Here is a 12,500-nt window from a genome sequence, read left to right as displayed (position 1 = left end):
CTCCTCCAACTCTAGGATTCTATTATTCTATTATTATTATTATTATTATTATTATGCTATTATTATTATTATTATTATTTCTTTATTATTATTATTATTGTTATTGTTATTATTATTATTATTATTAAGCATAGGCTGGATGGCCCTCTCTTGGGACAGATTAAATACTGTCTTCCTTTGGGAGGTCTCCTCCAACTCTAGGATCCTATGATTCTATTATTATTATTTCATTATTATTATTGTTGTTGTTGTTGTTGTTATTATTATTAAGCAGAGGCTGGGGGCCCCTCTGTCAGGACAGATTAAGTAATGACTTCCTTTGGGAGGTCTCCTCCAACTCCAGGATTCAATTATTCTATTATTATTTCTTTATTATTGTTATTATTATTTCTTTATTATTATTATTATTATTATTATTATTAATCAGAGGCCTTCTGTCGGGACAGATTAAATAGTGTCTTCCTTTGGGAGGTCTCTTCCAACTCTAGGATTCAATTATTCTATTATTAATATTTCATTATTATTATTATTATTATTATTACTTTATTGTTATCATTTCTTTATTATTATTATTATTATTATTATTATTATTATTAAGCAGAGGCTGGATGGCCACGTGTCGGGAGGGATCGGATGGTGTCTTCCTTTGGGGGGTATCTCTTCCAACTCTAGGATCCTATGATTCTATTACTATTATTATTATTATTATTATTATTCAATCCCACTTGATGGCCATCTGGGCTCTGCATAATAATAATAATAATAATAATAATAATAATAATAATAATGGTAATGGTAATAATAAATATAATAATAATAATAATAATAATAATAATAGAATAATAATACTAGATTCCTAGAATTGGAAGAGACCCCACAAAGGAAGACATCCCTTTGTGGGGTCTCTTCCAATTCTAGGATTCTATTATTGTTACTATTATTATTATTATTATTATTATTATTATGCTCCCAGATGGCCATCAAGTGGGATTGAATAATATGTATAATAATAATAATAATAATAATAGTAATAGTAATAACAATCATAATAATAATAATAATAGAATCCTAGAATTGGAAGAGACCCCACAAAGGGGTGTCTTCCTTTGTGGGGTCTCTTCCAACTCTAGGAATCTAGTATTATTATTCTATTACTATTATTATTATTATTATTATTATTATTATTAAGCAGAGGCTGGATGGCCCTCGGATGGGACAGATTAAATAGTGTCTCTGGGATCCTATGATTCTATTATTATTATTTCTATATTATTATTATTATTATTATTATTATTATTATTTCTTTATTATTGTTGTTGTTGTTATTAAGCACTGTCTTCCTTTGGAAGTTGGAAGAATTTCTCCCAATTCTAGGATTCTATTATTATTATTATTTCTTTATTATTATTATTTCTATTATTATTATTATTAAATAGTGTCTTCCTTTGGAAGTTGGAAGAATCTCTCCCAACTCTAGGATTCTATTATTATTATTCTATTATTATTATTATTATTATTATTAATATTTCTATTATTATTATTATTATTATTTCTATTATTATTATTATTATTATTATTAAGCACTGTCTTCCTTTGGGAGGAAGGATTCTCTAGGATTCTATTATTATTATTATTATTCTATTATAATTATAATGATTATTATTTCTTTATTATTATTATTTCTTTATTATTATTTCTTTATTCTTATTTCTATTATTATTATTATTTCTATTATTATTATTATTATTATTATTATTATTATTATTATTATTAAATAGTGTCTTCCTTTGGGAGTTGGAAGAATCTCTTCCAACTAGGATTCTATTATTATTAGTCTATTATTATTATTATTATTATTATTATTATTATTATTATTATGCAGAGCCCAGATGGCCATCTATCAGGAGGGATTGACTGGTGTCTTCCTTTGTGGGGTCTCTCCCAACTCTAGGATTCCATTATTATTATTATTATTATTATTATTATTATTATTATTATGCTAAGCAGGGCCAGGCCAGGACGGGACTTGGATGGGAGTCCGACAAAGCCTATGTGTCTTGCTTCCTGAAGAATTGCATACACATAGCATCAGAGAGGGATTCCACCAGCCAATGGGGAATCCCTCTGTGATGCTGTGTGCTAAGCAGGGCTGGCCCGGGACGAGATTTGGATGGGAGACCAGCAGACTGTATTTCAATGGAAGGGTCTTGCTGGCCGAAGAAAACCCTAAGCAATGCATACAGTCTCCACCAGCCAATGGGGAATCCCTCTGTGATGCTGTGTGCTAAGCAGGGCCGTCCCGGGACGGTTCTTGGAGGGGAGACGGGGGTTTCCCGGCCCACTCACCAGCCAGACGATGACGGTGTTGTGTCCCATCTGCGCGGCGGCGTGGAGCGGGGTCATGCCGTCGTTGGCCCGGATGTGTGGGTCGGCCCCGCAGTCCTTGACCAGGTACTGGATGATCTCCAGGTGTCCCTCCTGGCAGGACAGGTAGAGGGGCGTGGCCCCGTTCTTGGTCTGCGCACTCACCGAACTGCAGCGGGACAGACAGCAGAGAAGGAATATGCTAATGAGATGCTAATGAGATGCTAATATCAGGTAACAACAGGTGAATGCAAATGCTAATGTACAACAACAACAACCAGGAACTGCAGCGGGACAGACAGCAGAGAAGGATATGCTAATGAGATGCTAATGAGATGCTAATATCAGGTAACAATAGGTGAATGCAAATGCTAATGTACAACAACAACAACCAGGAACTGCAGCGGGACAGACAGCAGAGAAGGATATGCTAATGAGATGCTAATGAGATGCTAATATCAGGTAACAATAGGTGAATGCAAATGCTAATGTACAACACCAACGCTTGATTACAGTCCAGGACCAGCATCACTATTATTATTAGTATTATTATTATTATTATTATTATTATTATTATTATTATATTTATTGCTTGTGTTCCAGTTAAATACAAGACAAATATAATACATTCTTATATAATATTATATTATTTTATTGCATAAATATAATATTATTATATTATGTAAATATGATATTACTATATTTAGATAAATATTTAATTTTTAATGTTACATCAGTATTATTATGACTATTAATTCTATTACTATTATTATAAATGCACTGGATTTTTCCTTTTTTGCAATATTTTTCTTTTTGCAATATTTTCCTCTTTGCAATATTATTTTGCAATGATTTCTTTTTGCAATGCTTTTCTTTTTGCATTTTTTTGCAATTTTTTTGCAATTTTTTTCTTTTTGCAATTTTTTTTGCAATGATGTTTTTCTTTTTGCAATATTATTTTGCAATATTTTTCTTTTTGCAATACTTTTCTTTTTGCAATATTTTTCCTTTTTGCAATGTTTTTCCTTTTGCAGTGTTTTTCTTTTGCAATGTTTTTTCTTTTTGCAATATTTATTTTTCTTTTTGCAACATTTTTCCTTTTTGCAATGTTTTTCCTTTTGCAATTTTTTCGCAATGTTTTTCTTTTTGCAATGTTTTTTTGCAACATTTTTCCTTTTTTGCAATATTTTCCTTTTTGAAATATTTTCCTTTTTGCAATATTTTCCTTTTTGCAATATTTTACTTTTTGCAATATTTTCCTTTTGCAATGTTTTCCTTTTTGCAATATTTTTTGCAATGTTCTCCTTTTTTGCAATATTTTCCTTTTTGTAATGTTTTCCTTTTTGCAATGTTTTCCTTTTGCAATATTTTTCTTTTTGCAATATTTTCCCTTTTTGCAATGTTTTCCCTTTTGCAATATTTTCCTGTTTGCAATATTTTCCTTTGTTGCAGCAATGTTTTCCCTTTTGCAATGTTTTTGCAATGTTTTTCCTTTTTGCAATATTTTTCCTTTTTGCAATATTTTTCCTTTTGCAGTGTTTTTTGCAATGTTTTTCCTTTTTGCAATATTTTTCCTTTTTGCAATATTTTTCCTTTTGCAGTGTTTTTCCTTTTGCAATACTTTCCTTTTTGCAACATTTTTCCTTTTTGCAATATTTTTCCTTTTGCAATCCTTTCCTTTTTGCAATATTTTTCCTTTTGCAATATTTTTCTTTTTGCAATATTTATTTTTCTTTTTGCAATGTTTTCCTTTTTGCAATTTTTTTCCTTTTTGCAGTATTTTTGCAATATTTTTCCTTTTGCAATATTTTTCTTTTTGCAATATTTATTTTTCTTTTTGCAATGTTTTTCCTTTTGCAATATTTTCCTTTGTTGCAATATTTTTCCTTTTGCAATGTTTTTTGCAATGTTTTGCCTTTTTGCAATATTTTTCTTATGCAATATTTTTCCTTTTGCAATATTTTCCTTTTTGCAATATTTTCCTTTTGCAATGTTTTTCCTTTTGCAATATTTTTCTTTTTGCAATGTTTTTTTGCAATGTTTTTCTTTTTGCAATGTTTTTCTTTTTGCAATATTTTTCCTTTTTGCAATATTTTTCCTTTTGCAATATTTTCCTTTTTGCAATAATTTTATTTTTGTAATATTTTTCTTTTTGCAATGTTTTTTGTAATATTTTTCCTTTTTGCAATTTTTTTGCAATATTTTTCCTTTTGCAATATTCTGCTTTTTACAATTTTTTGCAATTTTTTTTGCAATATTTTTCTTATGCAATATTTTTCTTTTTGCAATATTTTTCATTTTTGCAATATTTTCCCTTTTGCAATGTTTTTCCTTTTGCAATACTTTCCTTTTTGCAATATTTTTCCTTTTTGCAATATTTTTCTTTTTTGCAATATTTTTCCTTTTGCAATATTTTCCTTTTTGCAATATTTTCCTTTTTGCAGTATTTTTTGCAATATTTTTCCTTGTGCAATATTTTTCTTTTTGCAATATTTATTTTTCTTTTTGCAATGTTTTTCTTTTTGCAAACAGCCAAGCCGAAGCGTCAGCTGATGGCGATGTAAACGCATGCAAAGAAGGCTCCTCTTTAATGAATGTTTAATTAGGGCTAATCTCTCCCTCTGATCCGCTAATCAGGGCAATGGGACCCCAATCCTAAACCCTTTGGGGCCAACTGCATCCGCTGCGGCGCTTAATCCGCGCGAGGGGGGGGGGTTAAATAAAAAGCAGGCCCATCTGGCGTCCACAAGACCCATATGGAGACCCCCAGAAAGACCCCCAGTCCCTTCCAACACAAAGATCCTAGGCTTCTATTATTATTATTAATTATTATTATTATTATTATTATTTATCATTATTTATCATTATTTATTTATTATTTATGTATTTATATATTATTATTCATATATTATTTATATATATATTTATTATTATTATTATTATTAATATTAATATTATGTAGAAGTCATCTATTAATATATTTTATTATTATTATTATTATTATTAATAATAATAATAAGCAGAAGCTAGGTGGCCATCTGTCGGGAGGGATCGGATGGTGCCTTCCCTTGCGAGGTCTCTTCTAACTCAAGGATCCTATGCTTCTATTGTTATGATGATGATGATGATGATGATACAGAAGCCCTCTATTAATATATATTATTATTATTATAATTAATATTACTAAGCAGAAGCTGGGTGGCCATCTGTCGGGAGGGATCGGGTGGCGCCTTCCCTTTGGGGATGGGGTCTCTTCCAACTCTAGGATTCTATTATTGGTAGGAGGAGTAGTAGTAGTAGAATGCAAAGGCTATCTATAATTATTATTAATAATAATAATAATAATAATAAGACAAGGCTGAATGGCCATCTGTCAGGAGGGATCAGATGGTGCCTTCCCTTGCAAGGTCTCTTCTAACTCAAGGATCCTATGCTTCTGTTGTTATGATGATGATGATACAGAAGCCGTCTATTAATATAGTATATTATTATTGTAATCAATATTATTATATTACTATTGTAATCAATATTGTTAAGCAGAGGCTGGCCATCTGCCGGGAGGGATTGAATGGTGCCTTCCTTTGAGAGGTCTCTTCCAACTTGAATCCTAGGCTTCTATTATTATTATCATGCAGAAGCCCTCTATTAATATATCATATTATTATCGTAATCAATATTATTGTATTATTATTGTAATCAATATTATTATGCAGGGGCTGGATGGCCATCTGTCGGGAGGGATCGGATGGTGCCTTCCTTTGCAAGATCTCTTCCAACTCAACAAGCCTATGCTTCTATTGCTATTATGATGATGATGCAGAAGCCATTTATTGATATAGTATATTATGATTGTAATCAATATTATTAAGCAGAGGGCTGGATGGCCATCTGTCGGGAGGGATCGGATGGTGCCTTCCTTTGAGAGGTTTCTTCCAACTCGAATCCTAGGCTTCTATTATTATTATGCAGAAGCCCTTTATTAATATATCATATTATTATTGTAATCAATATTATTATATTATTATTCTAATCAATATTATTAAGCAGAGGGCTGGATGGCCATCTGCCGGGAGGGATCGGATGTTGCCTTCCTTTACAAAGTTTCTCCCAAGTCTAGGATCCTATTCCTCTCATCATCATCATCATCATCATTATTATTATTATGCAGAAGCCATCTATTAATATATTGTATTATTATTGTAATCAATATTATTAAGCTGAGGGCTGGATGGTCATCTGTCGGGAGGGATCGGATGGTGCCTTCCTTTGTGAGGTGTCTTCCAACTCTAGAATCCTATGATATTATTATTATTATTATTATTATTATTATTATTATGCAGAAGCCATCTATTAATATATCATATTATTATTGTAATCAATATTATTAAGTAGAGGTTGGATGGCCATCTGTCGGGAGGGATCGAATGGTGTCTTCCTTTGCAAGATCTCTTCCAACTCGACAAGCCTATGCTTCTATTGCTATTATGATGATGATGCAGAAGCCCTTTATTAATATATTATATTATTATTGTAATCAATATTATTAAGCAGAGGCTGGATGGTCATCTGTCGGGAGGGATCGAATGGTGTCTTCCTTTGTGAAGTTTCTCCCAAGTCTAGCATCCTATTCCTCTCATTATTATTATTATGCAGAAGCCATCTATTAATATATCATATTATTATTGTAATCAATATTATTAAGCAGAGGCTGGATGGCCATCTGTCGGGAGGGATCGGATGGTGCCTTCCTTTGCGAGGTTTCTTCCAACTCTAGAATCCTATGCTTCTATTGCTATTATGATGATGATACAGAAGCCCTTTATTGATATATTATATTATTATTATAATCAATATTATTATATTACTATTGTAATCAATATTATTAAGCAAAGGCTTGCCATCTGTAAGGAGGGATCGGATGGTGCCTTCCTTTGCGGGATCCCTTCCAACTTGAATCCTAAGCTATTATTATCATGCACAAGCCCTCTATTAATATATCATATTATTATTGTAATCAATATTACTATTGTAATCAATACTATTAAGCAGAGGCTGGATGGCCATCTGTCAGGAGGGATCGGATGGTGCCTTCCTTTGAGAGGTCTCTTCCAACTTGACAAGCCTATACTTCTATTGCTATTATGATGATGATGCAGAAGCCCTTTATTAATATAGTATATTATTATTGTAATCAATATTATTAAACAGAGGCTGGATGGCCATCTGTCGGGAGGGATCGAATGGTGCCTTCCTTTGCAAGGTCTCTTCCAACTCGACAAGCCTATGTTTCTATTGCTACTATTATACTGATGATGTAGAAGCCCTTTATTAATATATTATATTATTATTATTGTAATCAATATTATTATATTATTATTGTAATCAATATTATTAAGCAGAGGCTGGATGGTCATCTGTCGGGAGGGATCGAATGGTGCCTTCCTTTGCGAGGTTTCTCCCAAGTCTAGGATCCTATTCCTCTCATTATTATTATTATTATTATTATTATTATGCAGAACCCATCTATTAATATATCATATTATTATTGTAATCAATATTATTAAGCAGAGGCTGGATGGCCATCTGTTGTGAGGGATCGAATGGTGCCTTCCTTTGCGAGGTCTCTTCCAACTCGACAAGCCTATACTTCTATTGCTATTATGATGATGCAGAAGCCCTCTATTAATATAGTATATTATTATCGTAATCAATATTATTATTATATTATTATTCTAATCAATATTATTAAGCAGAGGCTGGATGGCCATCTGCCGGGAGGGATCGGATGGTGACTTCCAACTCTAGAATCCTATGCTTCTATTGCTATTATGATGATGATGCAGAAGCCCTAAGCCCTCTATTAATATAGTATATTATTATTGTAATCAATATTATTATATTATTATTGTAATCAATATTATTAAGTAGAGGCTGCATGGCCATCTGTCGGGAGGGATCAAATGGTGCCTTTCCTTGCGAGGTCTCTTCCAAATCTAGAATCCTTTGCTTCTATTGCTATTATTATGATGATGTAGAAGCCATTTATTGATATATTATATCATTATTGTAATCAATATTATTATATTATTATTGCAATCAATATTATTAAGCAGAGGCTGGCCATCTGTCAGGAAGGATCGAATGGTGCCTTCCTTTGCAAGATCTCTTCCAACTCGAATCCTAAGCTTCTATTATTATTATTATTATTATTATTATTATTCAGAAGCCATCTATTAATACAGTATATTATTATTGTAATAAATATTATTATATTATTATTCTAATCAATATTATTAAGCAGTGGCTGGCCATCTGCCGGGAGGGATCGGATGGTGTCTTTCTTTGCAAGATCTCTTCCAACTCAACAAGCCTATACTTCTATTGCTATTATGATGATGATGCAGAAGCCCTCTATTAATATATTATATTATTATTGTAATCAATATTATTAAGCAGAGGCTGGATGGCCATCTGCCGGGAGGGATCGAATGGTGCCTTCCTTTGTGAGGCCTCTAGGATCCTATCGCTTTCCACAGCCGGAGTCTGGTCAATCTGGCTCAATGGAGATAAGCCTTATCTCGGCCAGGCAGAGGACGGAGGCCCAAAGAGTGCGGAGATTTACAACCGGCATCCATCATCCTCCCCTTGAAGAGCGGCCAGAAGAGTCCTCTCAGCCGTCAAGGTGGACATCAAAGCGTCCATAAAGAAGGGACAGCGGGTGATCAATGACCGCTGCCTGTCGTCCATCCCAAAATATCAGGCTGGAGGAGGCTGACCATCATCATAGCCAACACTGTGGCAATGCTGGTCCTTGCTTGTGTTGTTGTTATTATTATTATTATTATTATTATTACTACTACTGTTAGTATTACTATGCCAATGCTGGCCTATTATTATTATTATTACTATTATTATGCCAATGCTGGTCCTTATCATTATCATCATCATGCCAATGCTGGCTTATTATTGTTATTGTTATTATTACTATGCCAATGCTGCCCTATTATTATTGTTATTGTTGTTGTTGTTGTTATTATTATTATTATTATTATTATTATTATTATTATTATTATTATGCCAATGCTGGCCTATTATTATTATTATTATTACTACTACTGTTAGTATTACTATGCCAATGCTGGCCTATTATTATTATTATTATCATCATCATCATCATCATCATCATCATCATCATGCCAATGCTGGCCTATTATTATTATTATTATTATTATTATTACTATTACTACTACTACTACTATTACTATTACTATGCCAATGCTGCCCTATTATTATTATTATTATTATTATTATTACTATTATTATTACTATTACTATGCCAATGCTGGTCGTTATCATCATCATCATCATCATCATGCCAATGCTGGCCTATTATTATTATTATTAATAATAATATTATTACTACTACTACTACTACTACTATTACTATTACTATGCCAATGCTGCCCTATTATTATAATTATTATTATTATTACTATTATTACTATTACTATGACAATGCTGGTCGTTATCATCATCATCATCATGCCAATGCTGGCCCTATTATTATTATTATTATTATTATTATTATTATTATGTCAATTCTGGTCCTCCTCCTCATCATCATCATGTCAATGCTGGCCTATTATTATTATTATTATTATTATTATTATTATTATTATTATTATGTCAATTCTGGTCCTCCTCCTCATCATCATCATGTCAATGCTGGCCTATTATTATTATTATTATTATTATTATTACTATTATTACTATGCCAATGCTGGTCGTTATCATCATCATCATCATCATCATCATCATCATGCCAATGCTGGCCTATTATTATTATTATTATTACTACTACTACTACTACTAATATTACTACTACTATTACTATTACTATGCCAATGCTGGCCTATTATTATTATTATTATTACTATTAATTACTATGACAATGCTGGTCGTTATCATCATCATCATCATGCCAATGCTGGCCCTATTATTATTATTATTATTATTATTATTATTATTATGTCAATTCTGGTCCTCCTCCTCATCATCATCATGTCAATGCTGGCCTATTATTATTATTATTATTATTATTACTATTATTACTATGCCAATGCTGGTCGTTATCATCATCATCATCATCATCATCATCATGCCAATGCTGGCCTATTATTATTATTATTATTACTACTACTACTACTACTAATATTACTACTACTATTACTATTACTATGCCAATGCTGGCCTATTATTATTATTATTACTATTATTACTATTACTATGCCAATGCTGGTCGTTATCATCATCATCATCATGCCAATGCTGGCCTATTATTATTATTATTATTACTACTACTACTACATTACTATGCCAATGCTGGCCTATTATTATTATTATTATTACTATTATTATTACTATGCCAATGCTGGCCTATTATTATTATTATTATTACTATTATTATTACTATGCCAATGCTGGTCGTCGTCGTCATCATCATCATCATCATGCCAATGCTGGCCTATTATTATTATTATTATTATTATTATTATTACTACTACTACTACAACCACTACTACTATTACTATGCCAATGCTGGTCGTTATCATCATCATCATCATCATCATCATCATCATCATCATGCCAATGCTGGCCTATTATTATTATTATTATTATTATTATTATTACTACTACTACTACTACTACTACTACTATTACTATGCCAATGCTGGCCTATTATTATTATTATTACTATTATTACTATTACTATGCCAATGCTGGTCGTTATCATCATCATCATCATCATCATCATCATCATCATCATGCCAATGCTGGCCTATTATTATTATTATTATTATTATTATTATTACTACTACTACTACTACTACTATTACTATGCCAATGCTGCCCTATTATTATTATTATTATTATTATTATTATTATTACTACTACTACTACTACTACTATTACTATGCCAATGCTGCCCTATTATTATTATTATTATTATTATTACTATTATTACTATTACTATGCCAATGCTGGTCGTTATCATCATCATCATGCCAATGCTGGCCCTATTATTATTATTATTATTATTATTATTATTATTATTATTATTATGTCAATGCTGGTCCTCATCATCACCATCACCAACATCACGCTGTCAATGGTGGCCCTATCATCATCTTCATCATCACCATCATCACCACCACCACCACCACCACCATCATCCTGCCAATGCTGGTTCTATTATTATTATTATTATTATTATTATTATTATTTATTGTGACGATTAGGCCTGGTCACAGAATGGAGACAGCTTTGGTCACCTTGGTGGATGACCTCCTCAAAGATCTAGACGGGGGGGAGTGTGTCCTTGTTGGACCTCTTGGACCTCTCCCTGGCTCTCAGTACCATTGACCCCATATTACCCAATGGGGTCAATGGTATTGAGAGCAAGGGAGAGGTCCAAGAGGTCCAACTAGGACACTTGTTGTCCTTCTGTGTCAACTCTCCGGGATGGGTCCACCATGGGGTCAATGGTATTGAGAGCCAGGGAGAGGTCCAAGAGGTCCAACAAGGACACTTGTTGTCCTTCTGGGCCGACTCTCCGGGATGGGTCTACCATGGGGTCAATGGTATGGAGAGCAAGGGAGAGGTCCAAGAGGTCCAACAAGGACACTTGTTGTCCTTCTGGGTCAACTCTCCAGGATGGGTCCACCATGGGGTCAATGGTATTGAGAGCCAGGGAGAGGTCCAAGAGGTCCAACAAGGACACTTGTTGTCCTTCTGGGCCGACTCTCCGGGATGGGTCTACCATGGGGTCAATGGTATGGAGAGCAAGGGAGAGGTCCAAGAGGTCCAACAAGGACACTTGTTGTCCTTCTGGGTCAACTCTCCAGGATGGGTCCACCATGGGGTCAATGGTATGGAGAGCAAGGGAGAGGTCCAAGAGGTCCAACAAGGACACTTGTTGTCCTTCTGGGTCGACTCTCCGGGATGGGTCTACCATGGGGTCAATGGTATGGAGAGCAAGGGAGAGGTCCAAGAGGTCCAACAAGGACACTTGTTGTCCTTCTGGGTCAACTCTCCGGGATGGGTCCACCATGGGGTCAATGCTATGGAGAGCAAGG

At 33.1% G+C, this 12,500-nt stretch overlaps 1 protein-coding gene across 1 annotated transcript in view; it reads right to left on the bottom strand.

Moving 5' to 3' along the window:
* Window positions 1–12,500, bottom strand: part of LOC132764677 (espin) — a 147,071-nt gene that overhangs the window by 89,223 nt on the left and 45,348 nt on the right. The window contains exon 3 of the mRNA XM_067472846.1: window positions 2,347–2,533. Coding sequence (XP_067328947.1) covers window positions 2,347–2,533 — 187 coding nt within the window. The remainder of the gene's footprint in view (window positions 1–2,346; window positions 2,534–12,500) is intronic.

The sequence above is a fragment of the Anolis sagrei genome, chromosome 13 (assembly GCF_037176765.1).
Source record: "Anolis sagrei isolate rAnoSag1 chromosome 13, rAnoSag1.mat, whole genome shotgun sequence".
Lineage (NCBI taxonomy): Eukaryota > Metazoa > Chordata > Lepidosauria > Squamata > Dactyloidae > Anolis > Anolis sagrei.
This window is presented reverse-complemented; position numbering and strand designations above follow the sequence as displayed.